Consider the following 18,696-nt stretch of genomic DNA (forward strand, 5'->3'; position numbering starts at 1 on the left):
ACTTGACGTTGAGGACCGCGAGCAAGCACAAAATGACCGCTGCACTACGCAACACTACGCTACGCGTGTTTGCACTGCGCTACGTGCAATTCGCGTAGTGCGAAGTAGCGCAAACTTCGCAAACTACACGAGCGTAGCGTAGTGCTTTGCCCAGGCTTAAACTTAATACCGTGGACTGTTCTGCACATTCATAGCATCGACCATAGGAACGGAGGTTTAGCACAGTAAACTCCAGACTGTTTCAAATACATCTCCTTGGCTAAGGACGCTAGAGAAATCATATGTTTGCAGTTACAAAGACAGTCTGTGGCTGCGGCTAAAGTTCAATTATTTCCTTTTCAGAAAAGTAAGAAACTAGAAATATTCATGCACAACATTCAAACATTCATTTTCAGTAATGTGACTTGGTTATGCTAACCAAACTTATATTAAGTATTATTTTTGGTAGCGGCTACTACCGGACGGGGGTAGTGGGGTGGCGGGTGAATAAAAAAAAAGAACAAACTTACCTGGAACTGCTGGCCGGCTGCCGCTTCTCCTCCATCCCCATCCTCTTCCTGTCTTCAGTCCTGGCTGACAGCAGGAAGCACCCGGGCATCCAGACCACCCTCAGCCAATCACAACCCTGCAATGCAGCATTGTGATTGGTCTGAATGCTCGAACAGGATGCTCAGATAGGATCAGGAAATGTGCAGATGTTCCTCACCAGGCTGTATAATGTAGTCTGCTGGGGAACATGCAAAGTGTGCATGGCAAAAGAGCCGGCTAAACAGTCATGAGCACTTACGGAGTGCAAACCACTCCTCCCCCTGCTCTGGCCAGCCCCGCCCTGCCACTGACGGCAATAGGAAAAATACAATATTTTTCCTTTTGAGCAGGGGGGCAACGCTCCTCAGCTAAGGCGGAGGAGCCGCCACTGATTATTTTTCTAAATGGGAAAATAGTTTCTCACAGTGAGGCTAAATTTTAATCACCCAATTCTCACACCACTCATTGCTGAAAGTCTTGCAGCTCAACCTGCAGGCTTCTGGCATCTTCAGCAGCATCAAGATGTTGAAGGATACAAGCCCAGCCCTGGGAGATGCAATGTTATTGGTCTATTCAGTCATCTAACGTGACTACGCCCCTTCGCAGAGGACATGTTCAAACATAAGAGGTACTGTTCGCCTAACAGACATCTTACAGGTTCTTAGGAGTACACCATTCAGACAGCATGAATGATCCCATAGAGAGCTTCAAGAAAGTTTATGATGGAACAGCTTGGCAAGAGCCATTAAAAAACAGCAATAACAGCAAATGTCTCCTGGAAAAAAAGATCAACACCAGCAATAAGCCTGCTGATTCAACATGAATAAACTCTTAACAAACAGCTGTAAATGTACTTAGGAAGTGAGATTATTATATCCGCAAACAGCAGCCTCCTTTTTCTGAGCAGCATGAGCATATTTTTGCTTTGAAACACAAGTTTTTCGTTTTTCATCATCACCAGTAAACTCAACCTCACTGAACATTCTACAAACACAAATTCCAACCCACACTCCCAGTATTTTTACTTCAAAAATATATATGAGGTCCCTGGTTATTAGCTTGCCATTTTCTTAATATCCAATCACGAACAGGTTTTTATTTCTTGGCCATGTAGCACGTCTTCCCATTGGTTGTTAGTGATGCCCATAATATTCAAAGAATGTCCAGCAGGTGTCAGGAAAAAACTCTGTTCACCTTTATTGAAAGAAATACATTTGCAGTTCACGTGCTCCAATCCTGACCACACGGAGGTTGATGAAGCGAGCACCAACTTTGATTGGGTAGTAAAATTGTATATTAAAATGCTTTAATAAAGTGCTTTTCCGAAAGTGTTAAGTAAATAACAGAATCCTATCTAGGTAAACATGTCAATAATATTAATAATAATAATGTTAATCATCACCATCATGATTTTTGTTTTTGTTTTATGCAGACAATGGGTATACCGGAATCTTCAATGAAAGAAGGATTTGACAGAGAAACAGTGAACACTTTAATACAGATGTCATCTGCAAACATAGTAGTAAGAGCTTCACTATTTAATATATGCCACAATCTATTGTACATGGAATATGTGACTCGGTGTGAGGTCATACAATTTTTGTTTTAACATAGGAACATAGTGGGTAATATACACTACGTATTTTATCGTAAGTACAGTTGTACCCCTGTAATACTCTTTTATGTACCCTTACATGCATTTGTGAAGGTGCTGGTAAACATAAAAAATGCGCATTAAATTGTATTATTAGGTAATATTATTATATTCAGATACATTAGTACAAATATAAAGATCTGTGACTTTTGCACTTTTACTAGTAGGGAGTTGGAAGTTTCAGGGATGATTCACAAAGGCAGTTGAGAGTACATAAAAGAGTACTCATGTAACTCTACGCCCTCTAATAGTAAATGCTTTTGTGCACTGCTTTCTTCTCACAGCTTCATCTTTCCCGTTTGGCGAAACGCAGATGTCTTATGCAGAATAGTTTAGATGGTGTGGTGAGTTTCATAAATATGGAAAATAATCTACTAGAATTGTAAGGTAGAAAAAATAGTCTGGGATCGTGCAGAAAGGGACAGGGAGCAAAATAATGAGATTGTTTATTTTCTACTGAATGCTTGATTAAAAATTTAAATTGGAGTCTCTAAGCGTCAAAAGGGACAGGGAGCAAAATAATGACATTGATTATTTTCAACTGTATGAGTTGATAAAAAATTTAAATTGGAGTCTATAAGCGTCATTCCGACGACACCTTCCTTTGAACATCCCCTCCTCACTTTTTCCTCTTCTTTTTCGTCGAGCCTGGGTAACGCATGTGCTCCTCTGCAAGGCTTGCTGTATTGAGGTAGGGACCTGAAGCTCCGCCCACTCTCTGCCCACATTTCTCATTGACTTGTGTCATTGTCCACTGTAAACTGTGGCTGATCATTGGCCAAAAGACTTAGCAGTCCCTCCTTAGTAACACCTTGTCTCATTTTGTAACCTCCCATGGTTACACCTGCTGTTACGTGTGTTGTTGCTGGTAGGCTTTAATTACAGCCCCAAGCACTATTTTCTCAAATAGCTTTGTCTTGGCTGCTGTCGCAAACGCTCATAAATGTGAGACCTATTGCATTGCAAATGCTTGTTATGTTAGCATCCAGGGTTTGCAGAGACCCCCCCAACTACACGCCTATTTTACACTGCTCTCCTCTGAGGAACAGTGAGCGATTCACTGCCCTTCTGCCTGACTGCCATCATGGTGAAGAGCATGTTTAATGTATGCCTTTCAGCTCTAGCTCAAAAGCACAGAGGACTCAGTGGGAATGACATGTACATTAACAGGTCTGAAATGTTTCCAGCTTTCATAATATGCACACAAATGAAAGCCCAAAGACGTTAGGTGAGATACTTGATAATGCATAGTCTGCATAGACTTTAATTTGCTGAAATTAGTTTACATTCAGAAACAGTGATTTCATAGTGAAAACAATTGTTATCATTTTTTTCTTACATTTCTTTAACACTTTCTAAAGTGTCATACATTTTGAATCCTATACTAACAATTTTGTTTCAATTTCACATATGAGATTTATTGTGAGAAGAAAGTAAGACAGAATCTTGCTCTTTAAACAGGTCTTTTACTTTGCTCCACTAATCCCAAATTTCCTTTGAAAAGTTTGAATTGTTTGCTATGTCTTCCCATGCTCATATCTATTTATTGGATACAATGGAAACCACTTCTGCAGTTTCTCTATACTTGTCAGAGGGTGTATCCAGAATAGGGGTGGGAGGAATCTGCAAAATTCACTTTTGCAAATTTTCGCAAAAATGTTAAAAATCTCCGCAAACATGCGGAAATATCGCGAAGATGCAGAAGTTTTTTTCCCGCCCGTTCGCGGTATTTTCTGCGTGGTCGCGGCTCGCCAACTTACCCATGCGGTTGCTCGCGGGCGCGGCCATCTTGTTTTCACTTGTCTTGCGGTGCATGATCGCGAGAAGAAAGATGTGATCGCGCGACGAATGACGTTACTGCGGGCGCGAACTGTCGCGAGACAGCGCAAATGACTACCAACAATCCAACATCTCATGGAGAACACGACCGGATCGGGAAAACTTGTCGGCGAACGCGGGGATTCAGGTAAGGCGATCGCGCGCACGCAAGAATGTATTATTTCACAGCGCGAGCAAGCAAAAAATTTCCGGTAAAATGCGGATTGTGGAAATTTTGACATTTTCGCGCTCTCCGCGGAACGCGAAAATGTCAAATTATCGCAATTTCCGCGAGCGGAACGGAATTTTAGCCCAGGCCTAATCCAGAAGCCCCATTCGATTTTTTTAGTTTGCTTAGAGTATTTAAAACTCTATAGAATACCCATGAAAGAATTTCTGGGGGGCTTAATGAAATCATTTTTAACGACAAAGATGTGGCCTTAAAAAGTCTGAAAAACAGTGGTTCATAGGCGCATTGCCCTTTTAGATGAATCAGGTATCCTTTTCTTTAGCTGCCTTATGGAATGCCTCCATATATGAGCAAATTAACAAATCATTCATTCATTTCCTCTTTATTTCATATTTAAATAAATGCATAAAAAGTACATAAAATTGAACATAAGACAAAGTCAATAAAATCAGTATAACAACCATGCGAGATTAATGAATATGATGACATTCAATAGCAAGTTACAATTGGGTGGGTCGACTAGGACGTGCAGACGACAGTACAAGCTCAAACAATAAACATTACAGGCCCTTTTAATTGTATCCCTTATGGTGTAGTGTTCAACTTTCTGATCTTTAGGGCTGCTAATAAAAAAGACTCGGTCACAAAACGCACATATGGGTTTTCCAATGATTGAAGGGTTTCAAGGGCTTGGCTATACAAGCATAAGCTGAGTTTTTTCAACAATGGTGTGATAAATCTTTTCCTCTCGACATAAAATGAACAAAAGAAGAGAAGGTGAGAAATAGATTGGGGGAACCGGCTGTTGCAGGGGCATAAAAACAGCTGATTTACCAAGTACGCTTGGGCTGGGAACCCTGCTATAAGAGGTAAAGGATTCAATCTAAATCTCTCAATACAAAACTGTGTCTTTTGATAGTAACAAATAGGAGAAAGGATTGATGGCCAGTTAGCACAGTTTGTAGGGCTAGTTAGGTGTTAACTGCAATTTTAGTTTGCTTTTTGCCACCTATCTTGAGTATTTTTGCCAATGAGAAGTTCTGTTAATCTGAATTTAGAGAACAATATACACTCGAGCGGTGTATTGAACAAAACCTCAAGGTCTAGCTCGCGTAAAGATGTTTCACCTGTGCAACGCATGTTATCAAGGAGTTTCGGTCCAAGTATAAAATGCCCTTAATCACGATTTGATTTAAATGGACCATTTCCCTTTTCCAGATTGAGAGCCATGCTAAGAGCGGGGCCATTTTTAAGGTGTCAGGTACAAACGGGAAGCCTATTAATTTTTCGGTTGCAACAATCAGACTTTACAGCTAAATCTTCTTTTTTGTACAATATTACACCAACTCAAGTAATTTTGAATCCATATATATTGGTAAAGGTATAGCGAGTTTACAGCACATTCACTGATTTCTCAAGCACTTTAATTGGCTAAATAGACCTACTGTGTGGTTCAAACTGGCTGTCTTACAGATACGAGTAGAGTTGTTAAATGTTTTGATCCCCTTGCACAATGATATAGCACTAATTGCACCTACGTATTACAGAATTGTATCTCACTACAAAGGGCTAAGCCAATCGGTAAAGGCCTGCTCCAGCATTATTGATCTAAGCAGAAAGAAATGTGCAATAACAAGAGAGTGGGACACATGGATGGCAAAGCCTGCTATGGCAGGCTTTAAAGATTTTACAGTGTTTTGCCCTAGGAGGGCAGAATGACCTAAATAAAAAATATCCTCCCAAGAGACACAGAAAGTTTCAAACTACCTGCTTCTTAGAAGTACACAACCAAAGCAGTAACTATCAAACATGGAAAGTAGGGGCTGGCTGCAAAAGGCGGTAGAAGTAAGTCACGGATTCTGAGCCAAGGAAAACACAGTGGCTCCTGAGAATTCACTGCACCCTCCTTCCATTGTTCCAATATGCTGCCAGGGCCGGCTTTAGCACTGGTGGCGCCCTGTGCGACAATGTTTGTTGGCACCTCCCACAGACTCCCTCACTACCATCCTTTCACTGTGCCCCCTCAAGTCTCCATAATCACTCTCTCTCACATGTATTTAGTTAGTTGTATAGCACCTCCTATACCAGTGTAGGGTGTCAGAGCACTTTACCTCACACACACACTACACAGAGACAATCAATCATAGGTGTGATAAATCAGTGAATAGGAAATGTTACATAAGCCAGAAGACTACAAGGTGTAGGAGTCACATGTCATCCATACTGGTAGACATTTTAGTTTAAGAGTGCTTGGTCTGGAGAAGCACAGACTCAGAATTGAAAACATAACCCCATGGTTTGGGGTTACATTTAATAATAGGCATTTTTTACTCTTACCAAAATTAACCCTTTTTGAAACATTCGAATAATGAAAGACAGAGGCAAAATTATAATGCTCTAATCTATATCTTGCAGTTTGCATGCAGCTCTTTGACAGTTATTAGCTCACTGTTCCATGTTAGGATTTAACATCTACACTGCCAGTAACAAAAGGATCTCTCTGACAAAAGCACTGACTGATTTAAAATATATGCACTTTCTTATCTGCATGGTACACATTCTTGGCAGCAGGCATATGAACCCTCTGTGCTACCATAAAATTAGTTAAAACTTCCACTAGACAAAATTCCTTCTCTCTCCAGGAAGAACATTAATCACTGTAGTTATCTTGACATTTTTATTGCTGTATGAGAATTGCCGGAGGCTAGCAATGCAGCAGCAGGTGCTTTCAAAGCTATAAAATACTTCCAAGGACGGCGCCCCCTTGAAGAGTCAGTACCCGGTGCGGTGGCACTGGTCGCACCGCCCTAGAGCCAGCCCTTTATGCTGAGAAACCATAAAAGTTGGAGGGGTTCACTGTTTTCCTTTGCCCACAGCTTATTGCTCTCTTATTCCCATGCTCAACCTGTATATCCTTGGGATGAAGGGAGAGGGAGAATCAGAGGTCATAGATTACCACAATTTAATGTTGACAGCTGTGGGGCTATACAATTGTTTATAGCCGCTGCCAATGTTTTGAATGGAGCTGTAAACATTACAATATTATAATAGCCATAGACCTTTCCATACATTAATATGTGTGAATGATGATTGCATCTTTAAACCCACTCCAATTAGTCTGTAGCTTTGGGATTTTCTTTTTGAAAATAAAAAACACTTGGTGAGTTTGCCGCTACAATGCATTGACAGGAAACCCCATGACGGCGGTTCTTGCCAATGCGAGAATCGTCTTCTAGGTTGGTGGACATTTCTAAATTTGGCTGTCAGCACTTCCATCAGGACGATGGAGTAATTTACGCTGTCACCCTGGTGAAGGATGGGTCGACCGCCAAAATATAAATGAAGCCCTAATTGTCAGATGGAATTGCAGTTTACTTGAAAAGCTAGAATTGATGAGTTCGCAAAAATAAAAATGTATGCATCTCTTGGCATAGTCATTTCTCTCAATGTATTGCATTGCACATGTAGCATCAATGCTCATAATGCATATTGCTAGGTGGAGGTTTACATAATTTCTATAGAATGATGGGTAAGAAGTTTTTTTCATCAGTAAAACCTGACAGAGATTAGGGTACCTCCAATTCTGCTGTTTGGTGTTGAGTGTTCCTTATTTGATAGTTATTCCTCCTTAAACAAAGGGAAAGTTTTAAAATATCTGCCAGCGGTTAGGAAAACCTTCTCAAATAAGACCTTGCATCTTTTACTCCATCAGACACAGTGCTCTTTCGGGCACTGTGGAAAATTGCTCAATGGGTAATCATGTATATTCAGCAAACTCTAATTCCCTAAGACAATATGTTTGAAGGAATATGTTAGACTTAGGGCCTGATTTAGATCTTGGCAGTTCTGCCTCCATCCTGCCATGGCAGCGGTCCCAAGTACTCCATCAAGCGGTCTGCCAGCTGTATTTAGATGCTGCAGCAATAGACCGCTGCGGCAGCGATCTTCTCTGCTGGCTAACAGTACTTTGTCGTCGTCATGCCAGATGGTGTCGGCCAAGCAGGTTTAGATGTTCCCGGTGTGCTGGTGGTGTCCTGGCGGTAGTGACCTGATGGAGTGAGGCCATGGTGATGTGGATACAGAAAGTGCTACACATTTTTATCTTGCTACACATATATGTTGTGGATGTGTCATAATGTATATGTAGGTAATGTGTTAGGCCCCTTTTTGGTACATATTACATGCCACACAAACAACATACACACTATAGAAAGCCCACCTACAGGCACCACAAGCACAACACCCACAAACTTCAGAACAATTTTTTTTAAGTGTCAATACAGGTGTGTTCATTTTACCTTGATGAGTAGGAAAATGAACACTTCTGCATTACTCCTATAAAAATTGTGCATGTAAGAGCAGTGCAGAAGTACACAAGGCTACAGCTATTGTCAATACACATCAATAGGACAATTGTACAAGTAGCCTACCATAGATCTCAGCAACAATGGAGTCGTTTGGCAGTGTGATGGAGTGGGAGCTGCTAAGGAGGGACCTGGATGATGGGATAAAGGTGGAAACGGAAGCGGGAAGCAGGAAAATAGCTTTTTCCTCTTTTTCTTCGATACCGCCAACTCGAAGTAGGTGGGATTCCTGCCACAGCTGCCACGTCGGAAAGGCACATTGTAATCGGGAGAGCAAGAATCTGGGCTGGAGTCCTGCCGACAGCCGCTTCTGCCCATATCGCCATCTACGCGTTTGAGAATTTAAGGAAGAGTTGGGGGACTCTGGCGGTCTTTTGTAATGTGAGGGGGTATGGATTAGTGTACATTCCGCTGACTCAAAGTTTAGGTGGGCAACTTATCAGGGTTGTACTACTGGACTCTACCGAGAAAAGCTACTGGGAGGCTTTTACTTATGAAAACACTACTATTGCTTAGTGGAGACAATCATCTCTATATCGTTATGCAATGTGATTGATTATTTTATCAAAAGGTGATTGTGTGTAGTATCACTGGAAGATTATCAATTATTAATGAGATATCTACTCTTGCATTGCTGCCCAACCATCATTAACTTTATGAACTAAGGGCGGATGCGCCTTGTGAAAAGGCGTGATTCCGATTTTGGATTGCTGCTTTCAATTGTAATGCCTTGAAAAAGTCTGTGTACAGACGAAACACGTGTCGGCTGAATCGTGTGCTGGAAATTTTAAAGATTTACATTATGAAAATAAAGATTTCCAATCGACATGGATCAACCTCCTTGGATTCTTGTTTCTTATGAACATATCTTGTAAACTGTTTTTGCATGAGAATTGGGATTGTCTGTACCCAAGGGTGTAATATACGTAATCAGGACTTTAATGAGACTAATGGTGTGCTATTAAGGCCTCTACGGTTTGTGTGTAAATTGGTGGTACATTGTTTTGTGCTGCCAACACCTTCAGATAGTAGGTGTTTGTTGGGGCCGATTAAGCACCCGTTCCCTGAACTATTAACAAATATTTCTACACAAGAAAATTGTTCTCTCGCCAAATTGATTTTTATTTTCTTCTTGTATGTGGTGGATGTGTGGGCATTTCCCTCTAGGGGGAACACTACTATCTGTTGTTTGTACCTGGTCTTTTGTATGTAGACCAGCCAACATCTAAATACAGAAGCGTTGTGATCTATGAAGATAGACACCTGGAGCCAGGTGGTATTGTTAAGTCTTCTTTATTCAGTCTCCAGTACAGGTCACATCTGTCTTGACCCCAGCCAGCCTAATGTGGTACCAGCCCCACCAGGAGCAGCCTGTCTAACTGATCAGCCCATCTCTAACTGCCAACACTCATCCGCTCAGACATCCAGGCATTCCACGCATCACAGGCACACCAACATTCCATGACCATCTCACGCTCTGGCTGAGCTGCTAGAGGCAACAGGGCTGGAGTACATGTTTTACAACTAAGTAGGGTATAACATTATCCCTTTTTCTTCAAAGAAAACGGCAAATGAAAGTAATGTAACATCAAGCAAGAACTATAAACAAGAAATATTAATAATGGTAAAATTCTCTCGGATGCAGTAATAAAGACAAAACACCGCAGGAGAAAGAACCAATAACGCAAGAAAGGATGGTTAAGATACATACATTTGAACAGCAATATCCCCCATCCCCCTTAAAAAGAGAATATAAAACATTTCGAAGCGTAAGCAAAAGCGTAACATTACAAGAAATACACTTCAAGCATTTTGTATCATACACTGTGATCTAATGTTCTATAACGCAAAGGGTAAAAGACCCCACAACACCAATGCCCAAAAGCATAACATAGAGTAGCGTTAAATGTAGAATACCCTGCAACCACAATCCCAAGAATAAGGGAAACAAAAAACAAATGGGTCGTCACCCATAGAAACGCCCGTGAAGGGATGTACAGTAGTACTACGCGCAACTGTTAATGGACTATACCATATCCCAACCCAGTTAACCTAGGTGCAGTGTAAATATGGGAACTAACCCATGGTCCAACCCCCTTGTAGAGGTTACATACCCCCATGAAGGAGTAACAAAACATAAATGCGAAAAGAGCTCCTAACCCCCGTGTAGGAGTAACAAACAATGAAACGTAAGGGGAAGACTAGCCCACAACAATCCCCCGTGTATGGGAACAATGTGATGGCCATCCACAAGAAATAAAGGAAGACCCATCCTCAAAAAGTGTTAACCTGTGGCATCACGACATCAAATGTGCTGTAGAAGAAACACCTTTTAATTTAAACTCTACGTAATGAGAATACTATAGTTTTTTTTAACACCATACAATAGGCAACCTAGAATGCCCAAATGCAACACACTGGTGAGCGACTTCTCACCCGAGTTGTGCCTAAAAAAACCACAAAAAAAAACCAGCATGGATAAAAGTAGACGTGCAGCAACACCATAAACGTTTGCATAGTTATAAGTAATGGAACTATAACCACATATGACAAAGCGAGAACTAAAGCAAGAAATGTTTCAGTATTAAACAAAAGTAAGAAATAGTATATCGACAGTCACAATCAAAAACTTGAAAAAAGCGCGCCTTGGCTCCTAGTAAAACATGAGGGAGATAGATGTATTAAGAACTGCACTGTGAAACCAACTCCGACATACATGAAACGGAGGATTCCACTCAGAGGTTGTCCAGACGACGGTATAACGTCATGTCCAAACAAAATGTCCTTGTAATCCACGGACACAATGAGGCCACCAAGAACATTTATATCCAAAAAGACAGAAAATGTACCTTTCCTTTTCTTCTATATTGGAACAAACCATAACAGTGGGCTTCCAATGAAGATGTGATTTTGTATACTTGCCACGAAGTGCTGGACCACCTTGAATGTTGCTTGAAGTCCCCCAACTCTGTGGATAGACGCACACCTCCATGCGTGAAAGAATGCTGACAAAAGATAAAACTTTATTTGTAACGGCCCAAACAGCAGCAAAGGCAACCAGAAGAAGCGTGGTTGGCAAAAATGCGGAGTGAAGAACGCCAACCACAAGATGGCGGCACGTTAGCTGACGTGCTGCTGGATGGCTCTCAGCACGCCCGTGCATTCTGTTCCTGGAGACTGCAAGGCAGCACGAACACGAAAGGACGTCACCCGGAATACATGGAGAGACAAAGGCAGACCAAGAGTAGGTAAGGCTGCGCGTGGACAGGGGACGGCACGCGCAAAGTTTTTCAAACCGCTAGGCAGCGGTTGAACTGTCAAAATTAAAGCGCTGCCACTGCTGATTAAAGATAATTAAAAAAAAAAAGAATCAACCTTAAGATGACGAAACTCCACATTTTATCCTGCCGCATAGTATGTAGAAAGGACACATCCTTTCTTAAGTACTTCCAGGCGTCATGCGTATTGGTAGAATAAATTCCCGATAGGCAAATAGTCTCCTTACAAATAAAGTGGACCGCATGTAACACAACCACTGGTAAACCGGTTTCCACACACAGCATTTTTTAAAATCCAAATGAAAGTTGAAGGCTGCAAAATGAGGTCTCAACCTAGCCCGCTAATGTGAGAGAAAAGATGTCCTACTTTCAGACTCGTAATCAGTCTGGACTTGTAATCAGTCTGGATCGTCATGTAGAGCAGACATGCTGTCACCTGTAACCACTCCACCAATAATGCTTGAAAAGGCATACACCCATAAAAAAAACGTCCAGAGTTGTCCAATTGATTATGCGCTGAACGCAGTGTCTGGTGACTGCTACACCCACGTTGCTTAAGGTTGAAATGTGACAAAATTAGGTAACAGTAATTGTCTATTAGTGCAGGCACAGCACGCAGACAGTTGAAACTACTGAAGACGATGAGACAAGAAAACAAAAGTTACCTTGAAGTCACTGTAGCATTAAAGACACTGTAAATAGATGTGGCTGGAACACCTGCAACTGGCTGTAGTGAAGCTACCCATCCAACTCACTAAACTCTTTTGTAGGTAACAATGTGGTTGGAACACCAGATGTGGCTGTAGTTGAACTATTCTTCCAACTCACTGTAATCCTTTTGTGGCTGGAACACCAAATGCGGTTGTAATTTAACTACTCCTCCAACTCACTGTAATCCTTTAGGTTGCTGTAGTATTCCCAGGCTGTAGTGTCATTGGTGATGACACTGGTCGGTGGGGCTGTCCGTTGGTAAGGACACTGGTGGGGCTGGCACTGGCTTGCCTGGCTTTCTTTGTACATGTAGTAGCTTGTAGGATCTCTTGGTTTCTCTTGTAGTTTCTTTGTAGTTTGTTTGTTTCTGTGCTTTACCAAGAGTCTCAAGGGTCCAAGTCCGCTCGTCGCCAAAATTATGTTGTGATCTATGAAGATAGACACCTGTAGCCAGGTGATAATATTAAGTCTTCTTTATTCAGTCTCCAGTACAGGCCACATCCGTCTTGACCCCAGCCAGCCTAGTGTGGTACCAGACCCACCAGGAGCAGCCTACCTAGCTGCTCAGTCCATCTCTAACTGCCAACACTCATCCACTCAGACACCCGGGCATTCCACGCATCACAGGCACACCAACATTCCATGAGCATCTCACGCTCTGGCTGAGCAGCTAGAGGCAGAAGGGCTGGAGTACATGTTGTACAACTAAGTAGGGTATAACAAGAAGGCAGACTACCAAGTCAGCGGACGGGAGATCATCAAGAAAGCGGCGGAGGGACCTCATTTACCAAGATCTAAATCAGGCCCTTATTTTCTCTGTCAGACTTACAAAAAATACATTATGCACTACAAATCCTTAAATGTTCTGCGTAAGAATACTTAGCTTGGTGTACTTCAAATAAATTAAAAACCGCAACTAAAAGAGCAGTCTCAGAGGTTAGTTTCATCCCTCAAATGGCTCACAGTGTCAAATTGATTGACAATAGCTTCATAGTGGAGTATACTGATTTGAAAAAGAACCATCTAAATCTGCTGTAGTCTTAACGTCTGTATATTTTTTTGAAATCTGAGAAGTGTCTGTCATCAATTAAGGAGTTTTGCGGGCAAATGGAAAGAGCTATAACATGAGTAGTGTTTCAGTATTCTTCATAGTTGTGAATACGAGACCTGAGCCATGTTCTGTTTGTGAGTCCGAAACTGAGTTGTTCTTGTTGAAGGTTTATTCACTCCATGTTCCTGCGGAATAATGGTATTGTCACTTTGTTTAAACAGTTTTAAAGGAATATTTTTGTATTGCATTTCTATACTAATTGGTTGTTTTTTTCTAGAATTGTACATCATTGATTGGTTTACTTGACCTGATAAAATGGCAAATCGAAAACTAATAAAATAAAAAGAATTGAAATACACCCTCATTTAACACATTCATGACCCAAGTGCTTTAATATTCACAAAATCTCAATAATTCTGGGAGGAGAATCGCTCATAATCTGTTTGTTGCCATGTTTACAGGGATCAAAGCCACAGTTTTTACCATTGGTCATTGAAGAATATCTGGGTGACAGTCAGGACCCCATCATCCTGCGAGACGGTTACTTTCTGTTGCTCGAAGATACAATGTTTGTTTTTCAAGCAATAAAAACAGCCAATTATCACAGAGGTAAGTCTCCAGATTAACCATTCACAATCTACACCGCTCTTACATTTTCATAATTGTAGGCTACAATGTTGTGTGTGTCTGCAGTCTTGCTTTGTATTCTGTGTAATTTATATTTCCAACCATTCACCATTTGACATAAAATCAGACATATTTAAACAATTCAAGCAAGGCAGCCAAAGATACATGAATTGTATTATCAAATCAGTTCCTTGTATTCCAGGCTGTCCAGTTATAACTGGCCTCATTATCCACACCCAGAGTTTCTGTGTGTGGAATACAGTGTTTGAATTCACTGACTGCAAAATCAGACTTCATGCAGCTCGGGCCGAAAGTGCAGCCTGGTCCGGTCCCTTCACCAGGACAATTACAGTGGAAGGGCTTGGGTTCTTTGCACCGGGCCCTCTACTTTTTGGGGCCCCATGACCCAGTTACATCATGTATCTATATAATACAAAAAAGTATGCCAGACCTGCTTCTTCATGCTAAATGCTTCAATATCACTGGGTGACGCCAATACACCAGCATATTTGTTTTTTTAATTAAGAGCTGCTTCTTGGATTGGAAACCAACTATGAGCCCCACAAAAGGTTACTTGACTCTAAGCTCACAATAGGTTCTTACATCCCTGCCCTTGACCCCAGCCCTCAATCTTCTTAGGCACAAGCAGAAGAGAACCTCCTCCCAGCCTTACATCAGCTTTCTCTGATGCCCTCCCCAGCAGCTACCTCCTTCCCCCATCAGAATGTCAAACAATGCCTTTTTATCTGCAAAGCAAAAGACACACAATTGATGGACGGAATGTAAAACAAATCAAATCATTCACCCCCAGTCAAGAGATCTGGGTTAAATCCATCATTCTTTTGCTCACCATGCCATGAGGCACAGGGTCAAGACTGATTTGCATATGGCCAGTTCTAAACTGGGGTGGGATGGTGAGCAAAAGAATGATGGATTTAACCCAGATCTCTTGACTGGGGGTGAATGTTTTGGTTTGTTCTATATTCCCTCCATCAATTGTGTATATTTTGCTTTGCAGATAAAAAGGCATTGTTTGACATTCTGAGTACAGGTAACCAAGAAGGATTAAACCTGCCCAATAGCAAGTCTCCTAACCTAAAAGTTAATGCATGACATGGAAACTGATCAAATAAGATAGCACTCAGTGTGGAGGATGGCAAAGTTTGTCTTTACCACCTGATGCCCATGAGCTGCCTGTGACCACTCCTCCTCGCTCCAACATGGCTGTCAGCACAAAGTTTGTCTGCTGCGTAGTGGGGCCATAGCCCTGAGTTGTTGAGGTTATTTTTAGTCTTTTGATGGAGACACTGTTGAAAGGCTGGAGGTTGTGGGCCTGAGGGGCCACTACATTGGTATAGTGGTACATCATAGCCCAGGGCATCAGGACCTGAGGAAGATATTGAAAACACTTAAATGCCCTACCAGCACTCTGAATGCCTGAAGGATGCCTGGAGGATTTTGGTGCGAAACAAGAGTAACTAGTCGAAAATTAGCATTTATGTGGGTGTGAGGCTCCATTTCCCTGTATGTCTGGAGGAAACAGTTTGGGTGCCAAGGGAGCTGAGTGATCAACCAAGAGCATTCCAGGTAAGTTGCAGGTGATGCTTCTTGGTGGCTGCATATGCTGGGGTGGACTGTGCCAGCAAAATCTTCTCTAATCTGGGGGTGCGCAATACTTAACTAAAACGTCACTTTAACTTTTGTTTTCTGTAGTGAATTTCAACTTTTTAAAAACACAACCTAAGATTTTATACCAAACGTAACTATGCTAACCCATGGGTCTGGCATATGGCCAGGCACGTGCTGAACCTTTGCCCAACCCCCTTCTTCACAGGTGTCCAAATTCTGCTGCACATGGTTCTTTTAAAAAAAATATTTCTTGATCCTATGGGCCTTTTGCAAGAATCTCTCGGGAGCCAGCATGTCTGCCCGTGCTCATGCAAGACTCTCTTGGGAGCACCAGGGGCAGTGCTGGCTCCCAAGAGAGACCTGTGTGATCGCCACCCTCTACAAAAACATTTTTTTTAAATTTTAGCCTAGAAGCGGACCCTCATGGGCCTCCACTAAAATGGCCAGGGGGTCTGGGTGTCACTACCCTGCCCCCTTATACCTTATTTATGTTTCATTTATAAGACACAAGGGACTAAGTTGAAGTACTGGGTATTTTAAGCCCAGCGGTGCAGGGGAACACACCCTATGACTTCGGGGTTCTTCCTGTTTCAGACCTACAGAAACACAGAGTCTTCTGGGTGAAGTCAAAGATCAGTTTATTGGCTGCAGACCAATTACAGGAGTCCTAGAAGTACAACAGCGTGTATGTTCTCAGGAGACTGCTGAAAATCACAGAAACGGGCTTCTCCTTAAATACAGAATTTCCTGCCTCAGGCATACATTCCTAGGTTTATGGCATGGTCATTTAAAGTATACATTACAAACGAAAAGGCAGAGTCATGATGACCATCCCACATTCCAGTTAAGCCAGCCCGCAATTATTTACCCAGCAAGGCTCAGATCCCACATCAGATATCGATAGGCCCCAATAAACATGAGCATCTCCTGTTTTGGGAAACAAGCCATAAAGCAGGAACAGTCAGGTGTGAAAGAGATTAGCTGGAGGCTTGTGTAGGATGAAAAGACTTTATGGTGTGTCAAGCCCTGATGCTAATCACAGGTGGCCAGAGGACGGGGAACTCGTGAGACCAGTTTGACCTGGGGCAGCGGAGCCAAGCTGCCCAGGTCACAGAAGAGTCAAAGAAAGGCACATGTGCTCTAAAAGGCCCGTTTTCGCTTCATGCTATATAGCCTATGTGAGGGCAACCATAAGATGGCCACCGATACAAAATGGAACCCACGTAGTGATGTGAAATAGCGTATACACAGTGCATTCATAGCTAAAACGTTACAAAAAGCACTTGTACATACCGCATTAACCATTCGCGGTTCACTAATACCGAGATAGACAGGGGTAGGGCCCTGCCTCCTACGCGGTCCCAAATTCTAAAGTACGACAGACCCTCCTTTTGCCCTTACATAGGCAATAACTATACTCATTTCAATCCGAGTCTAGGTCAATATTCACGAAGTCATGGAGATGTTGCTGTAGCATCATCCTATTACTTAACTCGTCCCTCGATACAGGTTTCCTTACACATAATGTAGCACAGAGGCCACATATCGCAGGAGCACACTGTATGCACAGACAGAACAGGAAAAGGATGGCTAAGATCATTCCAATGACCATCAGAACTTTCCAACCCCAGGCAGATATCAGTTCCCAGAACCACCCCACCAGTGACCAATCTCCTTTATCCACGTGTATGGACTCAGATATTTTATGCAGTTTGGAGATGGCTTGATAAACTGTTGGAGCATTGTCTGGTATGAAAATGCAACAACTGGATTGGATAACCTTACATACCCCACCACGGTCTGCAAGTATGACGTCTAGAACCATGCGGTTCTGCAAAGTCATGAGGCGATCCGCTTGGAGCTCAGCTGTCAAATTACCAAGGGCACCAGCCGTAACATTAACAGTGGATTCAACCCCACGAGTCAGTTGTCTCAGGTTCCTACTATTGACCATAGGTCCCCAAAACTGCAGGAAACCCAAAAAGAAATCTCCCGCTTCCTGACCGGCAGTATCCTCCTTACTAATCACGCCTCTCATAACTCTGGTCTTGTGATAGTAGGAGGCGGCAGTAAATGTTGGCGGTAGCAGATTTGCAATATAACATGTGCCCGAGAAATCAGAGGGCAACCATGTATATGCTCGGTCATTGCAGATAAAATATCTACCCTTGGAAGCCAAAAACGCAGGGGAAAACTGCGATGGAAAAGTGTACGTTTCAGTACAGTCACTTCTTCCCAGTTGAGCTCTAGGATTCTGACCATTACCTTGCAAACAGAACCGACCTATGTGGGGTACGACCCAGATTGGGGATGAGATTTTCCGCTGTCTTTCACCTAGACTAATACTATACCCCGTCGCGTTCCACCCTACATAAGCTCTCAATTCTTCTTTGGGAATGGATGAGTATGCGTCGATATCTCTACTCATATCGGCAACTCCTTTCACTAAAGCTTTATTATTGGTGCTAGGTCTGATGGAACGCGGTTGTCGCGGGGAGTACGCATCTAGTGCATAGAGAAACATGGTCTGGAATGCCCATGACGATCCATTGTAACTATACGGCAACACCAGATAGGGAATACCCTTATTAATGGTATGTGGCATTAAACCGCACACCCAACAATTTGTTGTATTCATGACTAGTTGGTGCTGGTGCAGGAGCTGAATAAACGAGTTATTCACAAACTCTGATCGTCTAGCTTGTTCATGTTCAGGCAGAGGGTAAAAAGAGTGTGAGGAGATAGTAGGAGGAGGTATAGGCTGTACAGTGGGTGCAATGGGCTCTTGAGAGGAGAAGAATACAAATCCTACAGTAAACACTACCATACTACATAATACGAATAGG

The 18,696-nt window shown here is 42.3% G+C and overlaps 1 protein-coding gene across 1 annotated transcript in view; it reads left to right on the forward strand.

The window, feature by feature from the left end:
- Window positions 1-18,696, forward strand: part of LOC146776046 (fatty acyl-CoA hydrolase precursor, medium chain-like) — a 248,056-nt gene that overhangs the window by 138,562 nt on the left and 90,798 nt on the right. Inside the window, exons 10-11 of the mRNA XM_085636898.1 lie at window positions 1,961-2,050; window positions 14,056-14,203. Of these exons, the coding sequence (XP_085493024.1) occupies window positions 1,961-2,050; window positions 14,056-14,203 (238 nt within the window). The remainder of the gene's footprint in view (window positions 1-1,960; window positions 2,051-14,055; window positions 14,204-18,696) is intronic.

Source organism: Triturus cristatus, chromosome 12 (assembly GCF_964204655.1).
Source record: "Triturus cristatus chromosome 12, aTriCri1.1, whole genome shotgun sequence".
Classification (NCBI taxonomy): Eukaryota; Metazoa; Chordata; class Amphibia; order Caudata; family Salamandridae; genus Triturus; species Triturus cristatus.